Here is a 26,288-nt window from a genome sequence, read left to right as displayed (position 1 = left end):
CTGGGTTTTTTTTTTATGTGTACGATGTCGTTTCAGCATCTTTACATTTATATTTTAGTGCATTTATTATAATATCTAATGTAAAAGCACAACTAGGGACAAGAGTTGGAATTTTGCAATAGCTATAAACTCTTTCATTCACTCTTTATGGTCCCTATTTAAATATATTCAATTATATTCTAACTCTAACCCATAGACCTGTTCTGCGTTGAATTAAATTGTAATTTACCCTTTTTAGTGAATTTCCAAGGTAATTGCAATAACAAAAATAAATTATCTGAACTCAATTACAATTCAATTATGATTACAACAGCGACAGATTTTTAAAAATATAATAATTACGCCATAATTATTATTATCATTAATTATGCAATTACAATTATAATTGACCCCAACCCTGATTTTCAGTTCATGTCATTTTTGTGTGTTATTTAATTATTCTATTTCGGTTTTTGTGTGTGTGTTTGTGGTGTTGTGTGGTTGTTTCTTATGTACATTGTGTACTTAGTTTGTGTGTTTTTGTTGCTGTTTTGTGAGTTGCTGTAATATTTAGTATAATTTTTATTTGAACTAAAATAAACATAAAACTCCATATTTTATGCTTTCATGCTGTTGCTTACCTCCATTTGAGAAACACTGCATTAGAAGTACATAATAGACTTTATATGTGTGTCATTTAACACCTACTTTATATTTTTCCATTTGCTCCTGAACTTTTTATCTTTTTGATCAAATAGTAAATTTTCTCTTTTTTTTTTTTTTTTCTGTCAGCTGAATAAGATATCAGCAGTTTCCCTGGTTGGGAAACATGGACGTGCCTGATAATGTGGCAGCTGAACATTTCCCAACATTCCAGCTCTGCATTTCCATATTTTACTTCTGCACTGATAAGCGAGAATTGGAGGCGTATTTCAAAACTCTTTAGGATTAGAAAAATAGAGGACTGATATGGCAAAGGTAGTCACATCCAGCCTATTTGGAATGCTAGTGGTAAATGTGTGCAAATAAACATGTCAGTGCAATAGTAAGCAGTTTTTTGCTCTATTTTGGTTTTTCTAAAGTTGTTAATAGAAGAAAACTCCTTCACATTGAATTAGATAATACAGGAAGAAGAATTATTTTCTAGTTTCCACCACATTGTATAAGATCCCTTTCCCTCCAAATGGCTTCATGTTTATTTAAACTCAGAAATGGAGCGTTCGGGGCCTCATTCGGTTCCTGTGGTGTTTTCCTATAGCCAGCCAACCATGGAGCCTTTCATTAGCTACAGCACTTCACCACAATGAGTGTTACATTAACCCTCCACACACACAAACCATTGGGTGTGTCAAAGTAAGGCACAATTACAGAGCAGGGGAAAGAAGTGGAGAAGTGATCAGGAAGCGTCCGTCATGCAGCTTCTAATTTCAGCTCTGGTTTAAGCATTGCTCCACCCGACGTTTTTATATATAGATGAGAAACTTTTAAGTCTCAGCAAAATTGATAAGACAGAAGATATTCAATAAGCAGGAGTGAGACATAGTTAAAGCTGCTGGAGGTGATTTTTTTTTTTTTTTTAATCATTTAAAAACAAGTGTACAGGTCTCATATAGTTCAATAAGTTGAAGATTATTTGCTTGAAAAAAAAAAAAAAGTAAACGCTTAATATTGCAACTACAAGTTTGTTTTAAACGCCACTGCGCACTCGCTTATTACATTCTCAGAAACGTTTGGTGAATTGCATTGTGGGTTGTGGAGTCCCTTAAACCAGCGATTCTCAACTGGTGGGCCAGGACCCAAAAGTGAGTGGCAGAAAGCTGGTCAAAAACAAGATGACATAATTATCAACATCCCTCACCAGATTGGTTGTCAATATAACTCACAACCTAAATCTAAGAACTTAGATGTATACATGAGGAAATATCACATCAGAATATAAAATTACTATCTTAAACGGTTTCTAAGAAAAAGCTGTCCCCTTTGAAGATACCTCAAACATAGTTGAAAAAAAATAAATAAAAAATGGCACAAGGGCAATAATTCCGGAAAAAATATTTGCGCACTTCTCATTTTCGAACTCCATCAAGGTATTGATACCCTGAAGCCACACACCAAATTTGGTTATCCTATCTTAAACAATTTCTAAGAAAAGCTGTCCCTTTTGAAGATACCTCAAACAGAGGTAAAAGAAAACCGTGACAAGGCACAATAACTCTGGAAAAAATTATTGCGCACTTCTCATTTTCGAACTCCATCAAGGTATTGATACCCTGAAGCCACACACCAAATTTGGTTATCCTATCTTAAACAATTTCGAAGAAAAGCTGTCCCCTTTTAACTCAAGACAGACAAACAGTGCTCAAACATATAACCCCCTTCCACGCTTTGTGGCGGGGGAAAATAAATACTAGTCTCTCATGTGTGACTTTTCTTTTGACAAGCATGCTGTGAAATACATGTTGCACAGGAAAATATATAGATTTAAGTTTTATAAAACGTGTGCTTTTAACATCTTTTTTTTTGTTGAAAAACTAAATTTGGTTGGTTGAATTTTAAAAAGAAATGGGTCTCGATTTAATGACCGCGGCAAAATTTGGGTCCCAGGGTCAGAACCGATGCTCTGAAGTGTTTTTACTTCATTCTTCCCCTGATTTCTTGTGTTGACCCACTAAAAGGCTGTCAAAGTGTCCTCCCAACACATTTGTGGTGTTTTCACAGAGTAAAAAAATGGGACCAAACAATGGCGGCTGTTTTTTCTTAGGCCTGCACAAAAAGATTGGATACTGGCCAAAACTAAATGTCTCACGGAGTGAAATGATAGCACAGGAATACCGGCAAACGACTAGAACTATTATGATGTCAAGTGAATCACTGTCGTCCTTGTCTGCTAAAGAAACACAAGAAATCCCAGTAAGAATTAAGAATGAAGTAAAAACACTTCTATGCATCCGTCAACGAGACAACATCCAACAACGAAATGTGCAACACTTTAAATAAAGTGGAAATCAAAACAAACTTTTTAGTGGAGCAAATGGTCTATGAAGCATATTCTGTCTTAATCTGAAAAAAAAAAAAAACCTGTAGCTTTAATGGATTTAAAAATGTGCACGTCAAAGCAAACAACCACATTTATTTGCAAGCGAAGCAGTTTTGACTAAGAAGATTGATCAATTTTCATAATTAGCCTCATGAAGATTTCTCAGGAAAAAAAAATCCCTAAAAAATAAGTGAATTGAAATATAGATATATATCAACCCAAATACAGATCGAAGGGAAGAAGACATGAAAGAAAATGAATGTCCTGAAATCTAAGTTTTAAAGACCACAGAGTCAACATTTAAAGACAATAATAAATGACAGAGTCAAAAAGAGTCCACACAAAGATGATTTTTATATATATATATTTATCTCTTTCTATATATATATAATCTTCATTTATTTCAATATTTAAACCCACTAAAAGTTGCCTTAACAACTTTTGAATGAAAGGCACAGGAAAAATCAGACCGAGCTGATAAAATACTCCAAAGGAAAAGTACAGTACAAAAGTGGACAGTTAGTTACACATGATCAGATCCCTCCAGGTTGATCACCTTCTAGACTGGGAACAAAGAAGTCCAGTTTTTTCATTCCTCTCAAAGGTCAGACATGTTATTGCTTTTCCTGACAGACAGTCGGATCAGCTTTGTGAGCGCTGCTCAAGGGCAAAACCAGAACAGGTTCTTTACCGATTCTTTAAGTCGATTTCTGAGCATTAAAGTAAGACTTTAATCTTTTGTATTGAGCTTTTTTTCCCCTCCAACGTTTTCAAATGATCAAACCTTGATTTTTACACTAAATTCTAAACTAAATTTTTCCAATTGTATTTCAATTAACCATTTGTTTGTTTCTGATTTGATTCAACACATTTTAAACTCGACACCAGCTTCCAAAAAAAAAAAAACTATGTAATTATTTATGTTCTGTCGACTTGTCAAAGCCCAAAGAACTCCTAGCATTACGCCAGAGTTAAACATTGTACAATTTCAGTCCGTTAAGAATTACAGGCGTTTTTATGAGATCCTATTGAAATGATCAAGTCTGAGGCCACAATCGTCCCCATTTGGCAAGTTTTCTTGTGTTGTCCAGGTGACATTGTCAGGAGAAAGTGCCTAAACTTCTCCAATCTTCAATATGTCCATAGACACCAATGGCATAGTGTTTTTGGAGGAATTTTGTCAAGGCTGTGTACATTCTTATTAAGTTTGGTTAAAATAATACTCAACTGCAGTCTGGTGTTTATCATGGGTGTATACCAAATGCAAACAGTTTTTCTAATCCAAATTATGTAGGATGGAACGGACACAACATAGTCTGTTAATCCCCACTTTGACCTTAATATATCCAAATTATGACACATCTATCCACGCATCATCCTATCTGTCCTCAGTTTCCATCATCTGGTCCTTTACCAGGAGATCAGAACGCGTATGAAAACGATGAACTTCTTAGTTTTGTGTGAACACAGCCTTTTAGACCTTTGGTTCTTGTTCTTAGGGGAGGAAGATAATCAGTATGCAAGCCTGACAGCTCAGTACTGATTTTTGTACACATGATCTTTCTCCTGAACAGCTAGTAGGAAAACAACTGGAGGGAAAGCTACCGTCTCTGTAATGCTCCACGTTCACAATATTACAAATAGCCTCTTTGGTTTAGGCACGTCTGCATCAAGGAACCGCCGATGTCTGTTTAACGCCCCTTTTTTTTCCTACGTGCAGCTGTTTTGCTGTTATTCCTATGAAAAAAAGAACACAAAAAAATGATTGCCACTTTCCAGAAAACAGGAAACTAAGAGATTGATTAGAGGAGGGGGGAATTGGATAGCTGCAAAGGGTTTGCTTTGTTTTCCTGCATGAAAACCAAAAGCAGCCAAAGCCTTCTGCTTCTACTCTCACTGGGCGTTCCTTCTGCCTCGCAGCGGGGAAATCACGCTTCTCCTACCTTCCTTCCTTGCAGCGATGCCACAGAAAAGAGACAGCCATGGCATAGAAAACAATGAAAACATACCAAGTGAGTTCTAGCCTTCCTAAAAAAAAAAAGACAAACTAAAAAAAAGATGTTTAATAATAATCCTAACAAATCAGATGGTCTGAGGAGTAGATGATCTGGTTTGCATTTTCCTAAACCCACAAAAGCAGGGGTGCCAGACTCCAGTCCTCGAGGGCCGGATTCCTGAGACTTTTAGATGTCTTCCTGCTCCAACACACCTGAATCAACTAAATGGGTCGTTATCATGCTTCTGCAGAGCTTGATGACAACACATTGGTTTTAATGAAGTATGTTGGCGAAGGGACACATCTAAAAGTCTCAGGTATCCGGCCCTCGAGGACTGGAGTCCGGCACCCCTCCACTAAAGGATAATTCCCAGAGCCCTTTACCCTTCTCTCTATGGATGGCAGCCCACCCCAGGTGGGAAGAAGTTATCTCAATGCTTTCTATCCAAGCTTTAACTGAAACGGGAGCATAAACCCTGGCATTAAAACATTTCCTTTGAAGTTTGATTCCTTTCCTTCCTGATGTAAGACTTTACACCTTCCTGCTTCAGTGCTCCCAGGAGAAACGGATGACATCAGGTAAAAGAACCAGGATCTCAAGAGTATGGAGGTAAAGTGTACAGAATCCAAGTCTCTCAGTGCGTCAGGCCAACGCCCACTCCATTCACTACCTGGCTGTGGCGGAGGACGCGGCAGCTAGATGCGTGAGGTAATCACGCAGTTCCTTAGCCGCCTGAAAGCGGCCGTAGTGCTTTTTGGGTTTGGTGCACTCGTCCAATAGAGCCTCCAGCTGTCCATCTTTGGCTATGTGGGCGGGCGGGTCGTGGAGGAGGCCCCCGGTGGTGCCTCGCCACGTGGCGTAGCGGGACAGCAGGTTCTGACACACAGCGTAGTAGTTGTGGTCGACGGTGACTCGGGAACAAAGGGAGTCTTTGGAGAAAGACAGGCAGGCCTCCCTGTCGCACTCCTCAAAACGACTCTCGTACCACACGTCGTAGTTTTCTGGTTTGTCTGCAGAGAAACACATTTTCAGTGACTGTGGTGCTATGGGCAAGAAATCCAATGAGATTTATAACATTTTGGGGTGCAGCAGAGCACAATGCACAAATATTTGAACTAAAATCACTTGTTGATCAGCAAAACCTTGAGGTATGACTACAAAGTGTAAAGTTATACACATCTGAGGGTAAAAGCATTCATATGCAAACCAGAAAATGTTCACATTTATGAAGAAAGTGACATAATTTACTAACAGTAGAGGTCAGAATTGAATCAGAGAAAATTATTGTGTATTCTGAGCACTTACACAGCAACAGTTTATTTGTGCTTTGCAGCTGTAGAGCCTCTGTTTTTTTTTTTTTTTTTGCAATAAAAAAAACGCGTGGCTCTACAGCCGACATCGTCTTTTATTTTCATTCAGTGCAAAACATACTTCAGGCTTCACCTGGAGAGGGTGCGTTTTGTTATGGAAGAGTTGAAATAAAAGGTGTGGATGGCATCTTTAAAAGACTGTAAAGGATTTTGTCTTTGGAAGGAGGGTAGAGTGAAAACTTAGTGGTGTACATATATAGTCTAAAGGTCGAGTTTGCTTCTGTACAACTCTGCGGGTTTAAAAAGGAAAGCACAACCACTGACAAGTAAAACAAACACCAGCAGTGATTTTCATGGCACCTTAAACAAAGAACATTTTGTTTACAAAGTTGAGGAGTAGAAATATAGAAAAAAAAAAAAAAAAAAGAAAAGCTTGAAGATTTGAGCAAATTGACAAGTTCCAAGTTGGTGGTTGGAAAAGTGAGAGAGGCTATTTGGTGCTTGGATTCTCCACAAACCCTGTTTTGTATGTGTATTCTCCTTTTTCTGTAGGTACTTGTGTAATCCAAGGGCAAAAATATATATATTGTGTTCCTTGGAAAGGTCCAGCAGGTAAAAATGGTAGGAATAGCTATATGGGGAAATGCCTCTCTTTTAGGGCGTTGCCATTACGCAGGGGTTGGGTATGATAAAAAGCTATCACAGAAAGCAGTAAATGGACTGACCTACACAATTATTTGGCAGTTTTACAGAAATCAAAACAGATCACAATAATTCTGAGAAAGATATCACAATGACAATTGCAGATCACCATTGTTTATGACTAAATACAACCATTAGCATGAGCTAAATAGTTCCCAAAACGTTAACCTTTGTAGCGTCAGACTAGCGTGAAAAAGGAAAAGAACTGTTGTGTGAAACAATCGAACTACACGCCTACAGTTCCATTGGACGGAAATGAACCACTTTGCAGATTTATTGAGCAAATAAAACTCTTTCTTCAGCTCATTTCACATAGATCTTTTATTCTTTGGAGGATTGTGCCTGGGAAGATGGAAAAAAAGAGAACAGGAATGATGAGCTATTGGGTTTGTGCATCAAAAAGGCAGATCAATTATGTTGTAGATGTGTGTGTGTGTGTGTGTGATGTGGAGATGGTGTACAGACCCAGAGGATGCAAACACATAATCAGTGTAATAATGCACTTCTCCTCAGTCTCATCAGAACAACTCAATCAAGCAATTCACACTGCCCTGTTAGTGAGGGGCCCCCGTGGGGTCCCTGCAGAGGAGGGGCACATCAACCTCAATCAGCACGGGTGATGAAGATGGATCTGTCTGCATTGTGCATACACACACGTGCAGAGATGGGTGAGGTAAAAGCAATTAATGTTTCAGAGCTGGCTATGCATCACATATCAGAGCTGATTGACAGACGGCATCAGGAGAGTGAAAACACGCACTCACGCGCGCGCACGCCCCTAATGATGGAAATTGGTCAATCTTTAACAAGTCTGACGGGCACCACAAACATAAACTCCCTATAAACACTTGGCTAAAAACAAAAAATAAACTTTATATCAGTTTACTCAGCCCAAGGCTCATATTATTAATGCAGACGATATTCAAACATTTCCAAAGCAAACTAAATCATTTCCAATTCAAATAACGTCCCACTAATCCTTCTCCTACACAGCACTTTCAATGAGGTCACGATCCAAAAAAGGTTGGTAACCAATGCACTAAATTCTGTTTCTTTCCACTTATTTACAAAGTTAGATTCTTTAAAATGTGTGTTATCACTCGTTCGTATCCTCTATTAGTTGTTTTTAAATAGTTTTCTTTGCAAAATGTTGTCGTCGGACAAAGGGGGGACTTGGATCCAGACATAAGAGAAATGGGGTACTTGAGCCAAAAAAAAGTTTGAGAAACACTGCTATAGACCATGCAATCTGGTCCGCAGGAGAAAGTAAAAAAAAAAAACAAAGAAAAAACCATGAATTATTGTGTAAATAACCAAATGAATCAGTTGTAAATCTAAATCTCCCAGCTCTTCTAAATACACAAATTCAGTAAAACTCAAAAACTGCAGTCAAAATCTCATGTTGTTCAAAGAACTCATTTTCCTCAAATAAGTTCACATAATTGCCCCCAAATTAAATACAAACTTTAAATTGTATTGATAAAAATCAATACAATTTAAAAGAGAAAATCCTGCAGAGAGTGATATCTGTCACTTATTGCCTGGATAATGTACTTACATACTTTATGTATCATTTATACTTGGAAGTGCAAACATGGGGACATTAATGTTGAAATTGCTTGTTTTTCAGCCTAAATTCTGCGGCCCACTTAAGATGAAACTACTTCGTATTTGGCCCCTGAACTAAAATGACTTTAACACCCCTACTATAGACATTCTCCTCACTGCTCGGCCTTCATGAGGCCTCTCAGAGAAGCCGCATTGGGCTCTGAATGCTTGTTGGCGTGGCCTTACTTTTGGCATTCTGGAAAACGACTGAGTTTTAACAATGAGCTCCTGCATTACAGAGTGTGAGAGAAGCCCGTGTGTGTGTGTGTGTGTGTGTGTGTGTGTGTGTGTGCGTGCTTATTCCATGTGCTGTAGTGCGTTTATTCGAGAGCGACGGTGTCAGGAGAGAGCTAAGGAGCAGACCGAGTGATGTGTGTTACATTACACAGCATGTGTTTCCAAAAACCACTGGGAGGTGAAACCAGGCCTCAATGAGGAAACAGCTCCTTTTGCACCATTACACCACTGGTAATTATGCTGACTGAAGATTTACATCATAGTTTTCATCAACTACATTTTTTTAAGTTACAACAACAAGACTATGACTAGTTAAAAAAAACACAATTAAAATGTTTTGACATTTTTAGCTAAACTACAGGTTCACATAAAAAAAAAACTAGGTTTCTTTTTAGAAGACTTCGTCTTTGGAAGGAGAGCAAAGTGAGTTGGGAGGAACAAACTTAGCTGTGTACCTTTAAATGTTCAGTTTGCTTAAGCACAACTCTGTGGATTTAAAGGGAAGCACAACCACTGACAAGTTAAACAAACATCAGTGATTATCATGGCACCTTAAATATAAATAACATGTGTACAAGTTTGACAAGCACTTTTTTTTTTTCTATAATTCGGCAAGCTTGCAGATTTGAAGACATTGACAAGTTCCAAGATGTGGTCTCCACTCCACAATAAGGAAAAAGCTCCTTTTGCGCCATTACATCACTGGCAATTATGCCGACTAAAGATTTGCATCAACTACATTTTTTTAAGTGACAAGAACAAAAGACTATAACTAATTAAAAACAATACATCTTAATGAACACTATGTCAAAGATGTTTGTCTAAGAAAAGCTAAACTATAATGTTCACATGGGACAAAATCCTGTCAGAACTAGGTTTCTTTTACGGAAGGTTTTCAATCAAAACTACTTTTGTTGTGCAGAAGGCGGGACAAGCTGGTAATTGATCCAATAGAAAGTAAGCTGATTATGTCTGGATATTTTCAGCTCGTGATCCCATTTTTTATATCACAAATTTCTGGCGACTCCCTAGACATTTTTGATCAATAATTCATTTTTAATCATGTTTGTTATACTGTGCTACAAATACAGAGTAGCCAGGATTAGTGCACATATTTTTATACTTCTTTTGATATGAACTAGATTTTTAATCAAGAAGGTGAAAGTATTAATATTGCTAAGTATTGATAATTTAATAATTATATATAGTTTGTCAGTGATTTACTTTTATCATATTTCAGGCGACCACACATGGGGTCACAATCCTAAAATTGATAAACGATGTTTTATATTGTAATGGACTATATCTAACAGATTCAGTCGACTGCAATCATGTAATTTAGTAAAACTAGCCCCGATGACTACATTTTGTCTAAAACTATGTTGCATTTTAGTCAAAAGACTAACAAAACCAAATCCAAATTTGTCATCACAATTAAAGCACTATAGCGTGCAAACACGGCACATGGCCCCATGTGAACTTGAAGTGTTTTACAACTGAAAAAAATACAAACCATTAATACACTGTTGTTGCCAGAAAGATTTGGTTGCTAGAGCACTTGGTTTTCTAGTCATTTGATTTGCAAATCCATTGGTCTTGGTTCAGACTGAATAGATTTGCTTCTTACCATTTATTACATTTTCATTCTAAAGGTGCAGATATTTGTATAAATAGAATTTTGTTGTTTGAGTGTTCTCAAACAAAGTTACTGCACATGATTCCTCCTGTTGTCCGACTCGCAGCCGTGACCTCATAATACTCATTACCGACATCATCCCTCTTCTTCCTGCTGTGCCTTTGCACACACACACACACGCACGCACTCTCTGACTATAAACAAATCCAGTCACACAAACCCACGAGAGGCAAATAAACTTGAGGCTTAAACTCTGAATGGTCAGGGTAAGCCGCTTGATTTGTGGAGCTCCAAATGTGTCGGCCAGACAAAGAGAGTCTCAACCTGGGCTTTGCTTCAGGACATGTGGAGAGCTACTGTGACAGTGTGGAAAATTACCGCTTTTGGCAATAACATAAATATAAACACTTCTGAGTCAGGCACACTAGTACAATCACACAGGAAAATCAGAGGGGGAGGGGGGGAACAGGGGGAACACCCGCTAGGCATGCTGGAAAACTCTGAAGTTTCACACATTTTAGTTGTTTCTGGAGTCGGATCTTGTAATTTGGCAAGGCGGCACTTAATCCAGGGATAAATGTATCACAATCCTCTAAGGATGCACTGATAGATTGGCCGGCCAATCGGTGCCGATCTTCCCATATTTTGGGCGATCGGCCGATCATAGCATGTGAAACCGATCTTTTCCGCTGATTTTTTCTACCTCCACAAAGGTCCTAAAGTCAGTCACTCTCCTCTTCTGCTGTGAGATGAATAATAGACCCATCCACCAGGTCATATGTGCATGTTTGTGCTTCGCATGCCTCTGCTACACAGGATAACAACAACAGCCACCTGGAGCACGATTAGCTTAGCAAGCTAGCAATCAAGCTAATGCTAAAGCTATCAGAGCAAAGAGCCAGTGGTCTGCTGAGAGTGCTTATGAGCAGTGAAAAGAACAAAACTACTACAAGGAAAATTATGGACTTCACGGCTGAAATGTCTGAAATAAGACTGAGAACAACTAACCTGTGCCATGTTCATTCTGTCATTATCCGGTGACTTGTGAAAATGTTACACATGATAAAATTTATTATTTCTGGAGAATGTTTGACTTTTAGGAGCTTTTATCCTGTATGCTGTTGCAAGTTAATATAAGATTAATATTTTTACGTTAAATTATCCACAAAGCTGCTTCATTTGGAAATTTTTTATTTTTGCTCTACAAGGAAACCTAAAATTCAGGACACTTTAATGGTGGTTTAAGACGTTTTGTTAGTTTGTCCTGTAACTTATTATTATATCATCTACCTCAAATTTGTGATTTTCTTCATTTGTAAAACCAAAATACTGCTGAGCACTTTATTTTTGGCAAAGAGCTCCAAACAGGTCTGCAGTGGAACCTGTTGGACACATTTATTTTGTTTTTAAAATGTGCAAAATGAAAGACTAAAGGAAGTGACATAATTTAGTATTTTAGACAGCAATGCTCTAAACTTTGAATTTATATTCGAGATAACTACCTCATGTGCAGTTAAAACACATTTGTATTGTTTCAGGTATTGTTCAAGGTTTTACAATAAAACAAGAAGACAGTCATCAACATCTCCTGCCAGATTGGTTCTCATTATAACTATTTTTTTTTCCTAAATGTCCTAAATCTAACTTAGATGTATACATAAGAAAATATCACATCAGAATATAAAATTACTAACTATCGTAAATGCGAAAAGCTGTCCCCTTTGAAGATTCTACGAACAAAATAAAAAAATAAAAAAAACAGGACATGGGCAATAATAAAAAAATAATTGTGTGCTTCTCATTTTCAAACTCCATCGAGGTATTGATACCCTGAAGCCACACACCAAATTTGGTTATTCTATCCTAAACAGTTTCTGAGAAAAGCTGTCCCCTTTAACTCCGACGGACGGTAGGAGCTGAAACCTATAATCCTTCCACATTTGTGGCGGGGATAATACGATTGAAACATTCAAGGTGTATGCTGTCAGTCATTAAAAATAATTAATTAAAAAATCGATCTCGGCAGGTCAGGCTTTTAAAAAAATAAATAAAGAAAAAAGAAAGAAAAATGCAATCGGTGCAACCCCTCTCCTCCAACTGACAACATGCCCAGACCATAGTTCATTTCTGTCACAACAATGGTAAAACCGCTACAACAATGGTACAACCGCGACAACAACGGGAGAACCGCAACAACAACGGTAGAACAGCTACAACAACGGGAGAAACGCTACAACAACGGGAGAACGGTTTCAACATCTTGCAACACAGTTTATCACTTTAATATGATTTCCCTCAAAATTGGACAAAATTGGACAAATCTGAGAGCCCAACTTGGTGGTCTTTGCTCGCTCTCTCTCTCTCTCTCTCTGGAGTGGCCCCTGAAAAGCGGGTGCTGAAGCATGGACGCTGCACTGAGTGTGTGAAATATTGCTCTTTCTGCCCTTGTTATGAGGTTTATTCTGAGAGGCAATAAAAAACTAGGGCAGTGGAGATGGCTTGTTATCCAGACGATCTTTTGCTTTGATGGGGCCGAGGGTGTTGAAGGAAGACGGGGTGCTGGTATAGAAGAGTATATTCTTAGAGAAGGAGGCTTCAAATAAGAGAGCACATGTTCCCATAGCTTTGTATTGAATGCGTACATTGCTTTAAAAAAAAAAAAAAAAAAAAAACCCTAATTAACAAAGCATCGCAAATAAGGATGAAACAATATTTAATGCAACAAGATATCTGGATATTAAAACATCACAAGGTATAAGTCAGTGGTTCCAAACCTTTTTTGAATTGGGACCCCTTTTTGATATCACAATTTTTTTTTGACAAAGACATTTTTTCTTTCTTTTTTCGAGAATGACTTTGATTCCGCTTGTTACAGTACAACAAATACAGAATTAGTGACGATGGTGCCACCTCAGATATTTTTATATTGCATATTATTTGAGCTAAATTTACAGTATATTTGAGAAAATGAAAGTATGGAATACAGTTGTTTAAGGTTGTGTTTTAATTTGAAAAAAATTCAATAATAATAGGAATTTAATATTCAAAATTCATTAATCAGTAATATATATATATATATATATATATATATAAAAGACAATCCCATTTAAAGTCCAGGCTGCCCCAAATGGGGTCATGACTCCAAGGTTGAAAAACCCTGGTATAAGGGGTATTGCAATATTGTCCAATGCCAGCGTGTCGTTTCAACTACAGGAGTCATAGTCAATGTCCGAAGGACTCAATTGCTGCCAAAAAATGTAAACATGTTAATATTGTTGAAAGAAGAACATGTCCAATGAAATCTTGGCTGTCAACTGTTCTAGTTTGAGGTTTTAAAAAAACTTCACGTACAGGTCGGAAAAAATTTTTTGATTTGGTTTTAATTTTAAAGTGGCATGAATTGTCGGTCTCTGTTTTTGTGTACCATTCACGGAGTGACCATTTTTGCACTTTAATTAGGAAAATTTACAACTTCTAATTGTATATTTTATATTCACTTGACTTGAAAAGGTCAGAGTATATGCAACAGGGATGTAACGATTAATTGTAAGGCAGTTAAAAATCAGTTCATAGGCATCACAATTGACATCGATACTTTGCTGTTTAAAAAAAGTACTGCGATTCAATTTTCAGAGGGCTATATATTTATTCCTTCTCTTATCCAGCAGTGTACACAGCGGGCGGAATCTGCTACTACTTTGTTTCTGGCCGCCATCTACTCTTAAACATGTTCATAAATGATTCCTTGCCCCATTAGCACCGAAGAATATCTGTAATATTGCGTGAATATCTGTAAAAGTCATGTTTTTCTATTAGCTCTGTCTGCTAGCATAGGATCTCTTCTTCACTGCAAGAATTTCTGCATGCCAACCGACCACTGCTGGTCTAAACAAATATCTGCCGTAAATCAGTTAAGTCCAATTGTTAAGGCACAAAATACATTTTCAGTTGCACTTTTAAAAGGAAAATTAACTATTAAGCAGTTTTGCATTGTTTACTATAGAACCAGAATTTAAATTAATAGGTTTCTTCTTCATTTGTATTAATCCTTTATTTATTTCATTCAAGATTTATTTTTAGTTAAATTGCATCGTGTTAAATAGTTTATCAAGGGATTCTTTTGACAATGAAAAATAAAAGGAAAATAATACAGTATTTTCTAGTTTTTTTCCCAAAAAAAATAAAGGAATATTTTTCAGTCATTTGACTACAGTCCCATTTTGTTGAATAAATCGTGAGAGAATCGTATCGTGAACCCAGTATCGTGAATCGAATCGTATCGGGAGTTGAGTGAATCGTTACATCCTTAATATGCAAGTATGCCCAGAGTTAATAAATACAAGCATGGTGATTTTTTAAACTGTATTTTTCATGGGGTCTTTTGCCCTTCCAAAAAGTATCATTATCGTGTGCACATAAGGTTAAATGATGAAATGATGGCTGGAGACTTCTGGATTATTATGACTCAAAAATATAGTCTGGTGTGCTGAACTCAAGACATTTGTGTCTGAAAATGCATCTAATCTCATTTCAAGTAGATGGCATTCTTAAATCTAGAACACTTTCTCAAATGCAGGACTTAAAATGAGTTAAATACACCTGAAATAAAGAATGGTGCAAAAACACATGCTTCCTTTCAGGAGAAAAATACTACTTTCAAGCTTTACAACTTTCTTATGAGACACAAAATTCTTACAATCCAAGTGAAATATAACTGAAAATGAGTTATTAAAACTTATTTTAAGACCCGTTCAGTCATGCAAATCTTAGAAATGATGTATTATTTAAAAAAAACACCTTATGACAGTTTTGATTTTGCTTAATTCATGCAAAAATATTTAGTTTTAGTTTTTTTAGATCAGCATTTTTTCTAATGTATCATCTATTGTATTGTATAGAGCATTTTGTATACAGTTCCACCCCTATAAGATAATACTAGCAGATCTAAATCAATAACTCATAACTGGCAGCTTTATATGACACATTCATAACAAAGTTTCAAGTGTGAATGTTGAAAGCCAACTGAAAAAAATGAGCTTATTCTTTCCTAATAGGTGTTAATGTGACGCCCACATGCTGTGAAGAACCACCATCGCCATGGCAACAAGATGAACAAGCCATATTCATCCTTAATGAACATATGGACAAATACCTTTGCACAAAGAGCACATTAGTGTTCAGTAATTTAGCCACCAGACGACTTACTCTGCTTGATTAGCCTTTTGTCTGCCACAAGGACGTTCTCGGCGTCCACCACTATAACCTTCCCGTCACGTGGGCCCACTGCGAAGTTGTCGAAGCTGACGTCGAGCAGGTAGAGTGCAAAGTCAAAGTCGTTGTTAGTGAGTTGCTCGGCGATGTCCATGAGCTGTCGTGCCAAGTCCACTCTCTTTTCCCACGGTGCGTTGTAGAAGCTCCACAGCTCGTCGCCCACGTAGTTGACGGCTACCACGCGTCCACATGCTCCCAGGTACTTGGCAAACGGCCAGCCTTCGTCTGACGGGAAGCTCTAGAAAAGAGAAGCATTTTAGGATGAATAACACATCGGATTTGAACACAGTGGTAAAATGTAGAGAAGACGAGAGAGAAAAAAAAACAACAACAAAGGTCAACCAAAAGGACAATGACACTCTCAGATCACATTTGTAGAAATTTCAAAGAAATCCAAATGAAAAGAAAAGCACAATCTGAACAACAACAGAAAATCTGCCAATGGATCACGTGAAAAAGAGCCATGTGCCGTATAAGGGATTAAGCTCTATAAAGAGCAAAAAAAAAAAAATCAGTTTGCACAAAAGCCCTGCAGCTATGGGCTGATGAATGCTGCTGTAGACAGTGTGTCCAGAGAACAGATAGGAGTTGATTTGTGATAGTGGCAGTTAGCAGAAAAGCCTTATGTGTTATGACGCAGTAGTGGGGTGATATAAATGGGATGTTGGCATACCGGGTTTGCAGGTTTAACAAGAGGGACAAGAAACGAATTGTTGTATTGGTAGAAAGCGAGAACATTCTAGTTACAGTATGTGTTGAAGCAATGCAGGAAAACTATCACAACAAAATAATGAAAAATGATATACTCTTCATTCTTTACAAACCTTTTTGCTTTAAGCAAATTACTTAAATAAACAGTCATATGCTCACCTAATGACAACCTAAAAATTCTAAACTTTGTTTTCAGCAGCCTCTCATGTTTCACTATATCCTTTTCTTTTTTTCACTGAAACCCAACAACATTCAAGAATCAGACATGAACACACAATGACATTGCCGGTAAGGTGTGAACTACTACGACTGTTACATCTTGTTTTACGTTGAGTCATTCAATAGGTTCATAAGCTTTCAATTTCTGTACACAGAGTGGAGGTTAAATATGTATGGCTGCCTCAACTGCAGTGAACTTTAATGAAATACAAATTATTTAAAGACATACATTTTAACCCTCCCGTGGGGCCAAACAGCTGCTGCATCTCAAACACAACAGCTGGACCTCTGCTACACCCAGACCGTAGCATTGTGACTGACCATTGCTCAGTGAACTGGTGACTATGCAGCACATTTTTTAGGTCAATTTGAGCTTTGCTGACAATTACTGAGACATTTCTCCTGAGCATCTCTCCAACGGTGCCAAACGAGGTGCGGCAAAATGAAAAGTCCTGAGTAAAAGGAGCTTCACAAGGAGGTTCTTCCCTGTGGACTGAACTAAACAATAAATTAATAAACATTTCAAGACCCTTTGTTAAAAGGAAGAACTATGGTTATATACAGTACCTTATCAATTTATGGGCAGATCGTAGTCTATCCATTAAAGTTGAACGATTAACCTTAATCTCATCGATATTGAGGTTTTCACTACTACGATAACGTAACCTCAGATGGTGAGGTTTTTTTCTTTCGTCTCCGCCCTTTGAGTGATATATATGTTTGCCAATCAGAAAGGCCGAGAACCGCCTTCCTGGGCTGCTGGCCGATCAGAGATGGTTACAGGACACAAGCTTGTATGCGCAGCAATGAATCTCTGAGGGGCCTAAAAAAACCATGTTAACAGGATCATGGAATCAACCAATGAAAACGGAATCTATTGTTGAACGCGGAAATGGACAGAATTGGTTTGAAATGCCATCACCGTGAGGCAAAGGACGTTTTTTCTGCAGAACCACTCTTCCTGGCAGTCTCAAACACCACCTAAACAATCCGAAACACCATTTAACCAGGCAAAAAACTATGCAAATCACCACTGACACCTAAATCAGAGCCGAACCAGTGCATGCTTAACTTTAACGTGTCTGTAAAGCTCCGTCTGTTTCTCGTGTAGCGCTGCATCACTCCGTGAAAACAGCAGCAGCTTTAATCAGCTTCACCTGCTCAGAGGATTTGAACATCTCATCAAAGCTACAGAAGATCTGTGGAAAAAGTTGTTCTGTTGTTGTGAACGAGACCATTGATGCCAGGGATTGTAGAGTCTGAAACATCGTAGGTTAATAATAACTTCTAATACATTAAAATATTCTGTCCCCTAGTAGTAAAATAACTGATGCATCCTTGCGCCCATTTATTTTGTTTAATCATTATGGTCTGAAATGATGTCATCAGGATCATTTAAATTAGATTAATTTAAATTAAGTTGATCAAAACTTAATCAATAAACCTGCTCATATTCAGTAAACCATTGATACCTGAGGGGAAATTGGGTGACAATGCTGCTCTCATACATCTTTATATGACATATAAATAATTCAAAATGAGCAGTCAGAATAATCCATGTCAGTACAACTTATATTGACCTTTTAATTGTATCTTACTTTATTTTTGACATACATTTTTGTTTAATTATGGGTTTTTTATTTATTAGTATTTATTTTGTTCCCTCACAGGTGTTAAAAACTAACATTTTCTGAAAAAACTGATTCATTTTTCTAAAAAAAAACGGAATTTAAAAAAAATTGATGTGGAAAACACAGAATTTGGAAAAAAAATAAAACGCATATGCATTTAAATGTGGCAGGATTTTACAAACGGACCGGGTGACTTTTGGATGATAAAACCATAATGGGTGGAGGTTCAAAGGGACATGAAAACAAAGACACAAAGGAGGAAACTGAGCCTATAAGTTAAATTTATCTCCATCACTTTCCGTTTTCCTTTTGATGAACATCAAATGTAATGATAATATCTCTTTCAATTTTTCTTCTTTACAGTAAGTCCATGCAGAGTGGACACGCCCCTCCCTGGACATTAGAACCATGAGATGACCCTCCAGTTTCCATCATCTGATCTAGACCCCATCACCTCCACAGACAACAGACAAAAATAAAGCTCAGAGTCAACATGGGTCCATGGCATGCACTTATTTATTGAGATGTATATTAAATGATTATTTAACGTTCTGTAAGCCTCAAGTTTTTTTCTCCATAGTTTTAATTTCTAAGAGGAAATGTTTGTCATTGTCTCCATTACATGAGATGTTTCAAGCAGCGATTGTTATAATGCATAATAAAGGTGATTGAAATTAGTGGTGACAAGTCAGATAGTTTCTAAGTCTGTATAAAAAGACTTCAATGACTTCTTTATATGTTCACATCTATGAAACACAATTGCTGGTTTCCCTATTCCAGATAAGATAAGGTGATGCAGAAATGGTGATGAAAATAGTCAGAAATGTTAATTTATCCAGAAATTCGCTTCTTTGGGTTGCGATGGTTTGTCATTTTTAAAAAATGTGTCACCACAAAAAAGGTTTGGGAACCACTGCATTAAAGGACTTCTACCGGTACTTGATTCCATGAGACAGTCTATCTGTAGCCTTGAAAATCATTGAAAAAACTGCTAACATTCTTGCCCTGGTGATTATTCCCTTTACGTTTTCTGATTAAGCGAGGTAAAAAAAAAAAAAAAAAAACCCTGGAATTGGTAATTATCACCAAGACATGCCGATGAACAAATTATATAGGGCAGCAACAAACACTGACAGAATACCAGCCTACTGGGATATTGCCAGCCAATGAAAATCACTACAAACCAGATTTCAGGGATTACAGGCTTAACAGGCTAAATACCCAAAATGGCTGTCTAAAATTCTTAAGGTTGAATTAGTAGGTTGTAAATTCCTATTAGGCTCAAATCAGGTTGAATCAAATTCAAACCTTAAATTGTTTGATTTAAGAGGCTCTCTGGCTTGTTGACAAAACGTGGCTTTCCCAATGTTGGGAGTGACTAAATCAGCTTTCAGCTCCCTCACCCCTGCAGGGGGTAAGCTAGTTTTTACTGAAGTAGTAATGGGGGTGAATGGAGAGAGAACCGCAAATGAAGGAAGTGGGGGGGGGGAGAAAGTCTTTCACTTCTCCGCCCCAGTAGACAGGAAGAATAAACCAGCGAAGTCTGCTGGTTTAAACCTGTCTGCTAAACACACATCTCTCTTTGTTGCCAGGTTGCAGGCCTGAAAAGAAGCAAGCGACAGCAGATGGGAGGATGGCTGATAGGAGGGAGGAGAAAGAATGCTCTAAGGCTACTTTCAGACACATTCAATGGTTCTTATGGAGGATGCTTTCATAGGGCCACGGTCACATGATGTTTTTTAATTCGGAATTAAAGTGTTCTGCTTCGTGTTTACATGGACAGTCATTTTGAATTGAGGTTTACATGGAAAACATGTTTATTCGGCTTTATTCAATTACGCTTTCGGTCTGGGGGTTGGGAAAGGTTCTGATTGGACAGGGGGTGAACGTGACGTATCACGTCTATCGGGAAAAAACACACAATGAACGGTTTATTTTCGGCTACAACAGAAGACCACATGAGAACCGTTTTCACTTTTATTTTGATTGTAGTTTTGAAGCAGCAGCTGGACAATAACATACTGTTTCACTTTGGCCCACTAAACAAGAAAAGGAAAATAGGAAGTAATCACTGGTAAATAAAGCCCAGTAAAATTATATAGTAGCTCCAACAACCATTACAATGATAAAGTTGGTGATATTACAGCCTGTGCGTGCAGTACAGGGACGCATTTACTCCATCTACAGGTTTTAGTATCACCCTGTTTTGTTTGCCAATGTCTGTGGGTGTGTAATAAGTCCATCTGTCCATGTGAATGTCTGCAAGTTTAGTCTTCTATCCGTCTACTCTTTACATTATATCCAAGCTACAATTTTGAAATATGTCGTCACCACACGTCATCGCAACTGGCTGAGCATGCTCAAAACGACCGGAATTAAATGTTTACAAGATAGAGGAATTATTTAATTCGGAATTACTATTGCCTACAAAATGAAGTGTTTACAAGGTCAGTTTAAAGAGGAATTAACCCTAAGCTCCCATATAATCGTGGCCAATCACTTACCGAGATCTCAGAAATGGTATTTCATTATAATGCCGGGCGATATCGATATTTTAATTTATATCAATACTTATACTAAGTACAATATCACACCGGGCAATGTCATTTATATCAATATAGTTCATTTTGTGTTAAAATACCAATACATTTATTTCCATTGGCCGCAAGTCCACAACCAATTTCTCCTCTCCATGTCTCACACACAAGAGTTGGCGAAAAACTGTACAGCACTTTGGTCAGCTGAAGTTGTTTTTACAATGTGCACAAATGCACATTATTTGTTTTATAAATGTTGATATTGTTCTCTACACCTCTGTTAATAAAGGTCCCTTTGTGACATTTGGCATGTGGCTTTAACTGACTTACCTTATTTTAAGGGTTTGCCGCTGAAAAAAAGAAACTAACAAGTACGCTATGCTATAATAGTTAGGGGAAACCCTAATTACATCACAGAGAAAACATCAATATATATTGAGTATTGCCATTCTGGTTTGATTGTATGCATCAAAGCATCTCAAGGGAAGGGCAAAATATTGAGATCTATATAGTGTATCGTGAATCATACAGCTTGGAAATATTGAGATTTTTAAAAAAAAAGGCCATATCGCCCTGCCCTATTTTATTATTTACCAAAATCCCAAAAACCACTTCTTTTTAAATAATATTTTACAGTCTGCAGTTTAAAGAAAAGAACAGATGGGTGCAGGTGGAAGTATGGAAACGAGGACACGAGCTCTGGACTGAAACTCACCTATTGTAGTTTGATAAATTCTTCACGTGTGCCTCCAATCATTTTCCCTTAGCGCTCTTTAAACGGTTACTCTGCTGAAGTCATTAACGTATGCAATGAGGCGTTGACAGGGAGGGGGAGATAAATTGGAAAGGCCATCCTAATATAACATCCACTGCAGTGTTTTTTTTTTTGGCAAAATCTTTCAAATTCACCACCTGTGCGAACCCCACACAGTAATATCTTGATCGTCTTGTAATGTTTATAAAACTACCACTGATTGATGCTACACAGTAACATTCACAACTCAAATGTCTTTATTCCATTTTTAATCATAAAAAACTAGGAACTAAACTTCACACTGGCAGCCAGTATATTGCTCAGAGTATCCTACAAGGTCAACTTTCAGCTACATTTACTCCTCTATGCTACTTCATCCATCAGCATACACCATCGTTCTACTGGAACACAGTCGACAAAAAGCTCTACATTAAAATAGACACACACGGCTACCTTTGAAAATAGCGACATTTTTTACACCCGTGTCATCACATTGTGATTCTGCTAGTTGGCACATTCCTGATGACCTGTGGTTTATCCGGCATAAAATATGGCTTAAAAAACACATTTAATTTAAATATATCAGAATTCAAAAGCTGCCAACGCTGCCATCTTTTGATCTAGTGCGCATTTTGTATTTTGAAAGTGCATGTGCACCCCTGATAATAACCTCATGCTGCATGTCATGGCTGCCAAAACTGGCAACAGCGGCCACGGTTACATGATGTTTTTTAATTCGAAATTAGATATTCCGAATTAAACCATTTGGAATGTTCAGCTTCCCGTTTACATGGAAATAGTAATTCCCGAATTGGTATTTACATGGAACACCGGTGTATTGGGCTTTATTCAATTCCGCTTTCGGTCTGGGGGTTGGGAAGGCTCGGATTGGACAGGGGGTGAACGTGACGTATCACGTCTATCGGGACAAAAACATACCTTTTATTATCGGCTATAACACAGAAGACCACACTTTTATTGTAATTGTTATATTTTTGAAGCAGCAGCAGGACAACATACGATTTCAGTTTGGATCTCGGAGCATAAGGGAGAAAGGAGCCAATCGCCGGTAAATAAAGCCCAGTAAAACTCCGGAAAACAATCACCAGTAATAAATAGTTGCTACCTAGTAAAGATACAGTAGTAACTCTATAAACTGGGACAAAATGATAAACTTGGTGATATTACAGCCTATGAATGCAGTACGGGGCCACATTTACCACGTTTCGTTTACCGCGCTTACAAAGGTCTGTGTAAGTTTAATAAGTCTGTGTGTGTCTGTGTGAAAGTCTGCATGTTTATGCTTCCGTCCATCCACTCTTTTCATTAAATCCATGTACGGCTCTGATTAAATAAATAGTCTCGGCCGGAGTCCGGGCGGCCATCCTGCATTATGTTGTCATGCGCAGAACGACCTGAATTAACTTAAATTAAGTGTTGAAAAGAAAAAGGAATTATCTAATTCAGAATTAAAATTGGAATAAACCAGCCACCTAATTCGGATTTAAATTTAATTCGGAATTAAATAAAGTGTTTACATGGTCAGTTTGAATAGGAATTAACTTTTATTCTGCTTTAAAGAGGAATTAAAGCTCCCATGTAAACTTGTGATTGTTTGTACCTTAACTGCAAATGTTTTTCAGCAAAATTCTGAATCATATTAGAGAAGTAATGAGACTAGCTCAGTGGTATTCAGTAGAGATCATATTACTGTGACTTTCTGGTCTGTGTCTGACTAATGCTATCTTTATGGTTGTGCAGGTGTTTAACAGTAGTGCTGAGCAGTGTGTGCTTTCCTCCTCCCTCCTCTCCATAACACAACAGAGGCCCCGACAGAGACATCATACTGGGAGGGGATTGGAGTGGGCTGAGATGGAACAGGGCCACAGACAACTGGGCAGCCTCTAGTGTAGATGATGACACGAATGGAGAGAGAGGCACAGGAACACACACCTGCGCCCTGACAGCTGCTGACAAGGCATGCCCTTTCATGGGGGCCACTTGGATGGTGGTGGCTGAAGGTGTGTGTGTATGTGTTAGATAGAGTCTCCTTGTTTCTGCGCTCATATGTCTGAAACTGTATCCGAGTGTATATAAATGAAGACCTGCAGGAGAACCAAGGCAGATAACCTGTATACAGGGGCCAAGTAAATAAGGGCTATAAAGATACAGCCACTCTATACACACACACAGCCCACACATGCATGTAAACACACAAGTGGAATACAGAGCTGTGATTTGTAACTGTGTGACCAAAACAATGGGCATAATAATAAAAATCAATCAACTAATTTACCACAAAGTGTTTGACGTGTGAAGCTTGTCAACTCTTGGAGTAAGGTCTGGTTTGAATTCTCTACATTTTCTGTCCTCGTAAAATCCAAGCATGTCATAGCAAACAAGCTGGAACAGGAATACTAGAGAGTGCCAGGATAAAACTGGAAAGTTGAGGAAGTACGATGGAAAGAAGCACTTCGTCAGAAACAACAAAGCAAGCAAAAAAAATAAGGTCAAAATTAAACAAACACATCCTATACAAGTGGATGGTGCAGACAACACAATGTTCCATTTGTTTATCGGAGAGGTTTGACAGAAAAGAGCTAAAAAGCTGCTAGGGGATGCCAGGATGGATAATGCTTTCATCTGCAGCTCTCTGCACGACCTTGTGTTTGGAGGATGTGTGGTGAGCTCGTCTGGCATTTCACTGGCCATTTAAGTTTAAGATTCAGTCAATTGGTCTGTGGCCAGAGCTCAGACCCCACAGGGGGGATGGGGTTAAGTCCTCATCTAGACACACAGGCTGTTACCGCTTTCTGCTCTTTCTTGCTGCTCTACACACACACACCTCTCTTTGTTCACCCAAAACCTGCAGTAAAGGACCATGATGCAGTTTGTTCCAGACATGGAGGATAGGAACAGCCTCTCCAGAGCACTAAATTGAGGAATATGTGTCCAGGATTTGAATGTTAAAAAAAAAAAAAAATTAACTGAAGTGCAGGTTTCTCGCCTTTGGCTCATCTAAATCCAGACATCTACAATATATAATATTGCCAGGTGCTTGTGATGGTATGTTAATGATTTAGGTGCATTTAAAAGAAAAACAAAAAGACAAGGTCATCAACATTCCCTGGCAAAAAAAAAAAAATGGAACAAGGGTAATAATAATTGCGCGCTTTGTGGCAGGGGATATAGGTTTCAGTTCGAGTAGTGACACGCAGGTTTGGTTTAAAGGTCTGACGATTGTCACTTTTGGTACCTTTCCTGGAGCTGCTCCATGTTGTGTCTGCAGCCAGACATCAGTTGAAAGCTAAATGTTCTGGTTTTTAGATCATTTGGGGACAATTGTCAGTTTGGTACATTATCTGTTTTGTGTGTTTTGAAGGCGGATGAATCTGGAATTCATTACTTGTGTGCCACCTTTGGGCTACACTCAAAGAGCAGAGGCAGCTGGAATTTCGCCTGTGACGCTGAGCTCATCTGGTTTAATGGAATGGATTGTTGGGGAAGGGTTGTCTTTGAGTTATTGTTAGTCTGAATTTTGTTCGCACCGCTGATAGATGCTATCCCACCTTGTGTTTGTAATCACTTGTGCAGAGTATCCCTTTTTAGGGTAGGCAACATTTTCCGTTGAACATGCTCTGTCTAATGCTTTGCTTGGGAGCACAGCCCTGGTGTCTGGAGAGTCACTATCCAGCCAGCTGCTTTCCTAATCCAGCATTTAGTGTGTAAGAACACACAAGGGTGATAGTTTGGATTTGTGTCAATTAACTTTGCTACACCCCACACATCATTTCCCGCACTGTAAACAAAACTGATAATACTGACAAACATATCCCATAATTAGTTTTTTTTAAAAAGCACTAACCCTGATGTTTGTTGATGCTTTTCTCATGGCCTAAGATCCGGGTTGTGACAGTAAGTCCTAAGCCTGGGCGATAAAACGATAATGATATATATCGCAATAGAGATGTAATCGATATCTATAGAAAATATGTGCGATAGACTTCGATGATTTCACTGAACTCAGTTAGAAAAAACCCGGAAACAACCAACGACCCAGAACCGCAAGGCATTCTGGGGGATGTGGGCAGATGAAAGGCTTGAACCGCTCCAAAGTAGCTGTGTACATTAGCAGTTTCATGTTTCACCACAGATGTACTGGTGCTTGGTTAAAGACCAGACATCCAACAAAGTTAACCAGTCCAAGATCCTCCGTCAAATCGACCTTAAGTTCCCGCAAACACGTTAACTAAAGCATACTAAGCTAAGCTAACCCACCGTCTCGTCAGACTGGGCTAAGAGCTATTGCTAATCCCAGGAGAAACCAAGTAAAAAATACACGGCTTACAGTCATCAAACCACAAATGGCCACTGATTTACTTATGGTCAGATTTAACACTTGTATGGAAGGATAAAATTCAACGTCACACGTCGTGTGAAACAATTTAATTTAATTATATTTCAAATGTTCAGACAAAGCTGATCCCGTCACAGTAATGGAACTATTGTGATAATTACACCAGAATATCCTGTTAGTACTGCTCTCAGTAATTAATGATTAAATCATCAAGTCTGATCTGGTTTAATTGAAGGAAATCAGTGAGATATTTCAACCATAACTTTATGTAACTCATTATCAGATATAAAAAAAAAAAGATT

The 26,288-nt window shown here is 38.0% G+C and overlaps 1 protein-coding gene across 1 annotated transcript in view; it reads right to left on the bottom strand.

Moving 5' to 3' along the window:
- Positions 1-5,388: 5,388 nt before the first annotated feature.
- The window catches only part of dipk2ab (divergent protein kinase domain 2Ab), a 37,426-nt gene continuing 16,526 nt past the window's right edge, over positions 5,389-26,288 (bottom strand). Inside the window, exons 3-4 of the mRNA XM_028434439.1 lie at positions 15,712-16,015; positions 5,389-6,023 (exon numbers count right to left, since the gene is read on the bottom strand). Coding sequence (XP_028290240.1) covers positions 5,680-6,023; positions 15,712-16,015 — 648 coding nt within the window. The 3' untranslated portion in view covers positions 5,389-5,679. The remainder of the gene's footprint in view (positions 6,024-15,711; positions 16,016-26,288) is intronic.

The sequence above is a fragment of the Gouania willdenowi genome, chromosome 20 (assembly GCF_900634775.1).
Source record: "Gouania willdenowi chromosome 20, fGouWil2.1, whole genome shotgun sequence".
NCBI classification, from domain to species: Eukaryota; Metazoa; Chordata; class Actinopteri; order Blenniiformes; family Gobiesocidae; genus Gouania; species Gouania willdenowi.
Note: the sequence above shows the minus strand (reverse complement) of the source record. Positions and strands in the feature narration are given on the sequence as shown.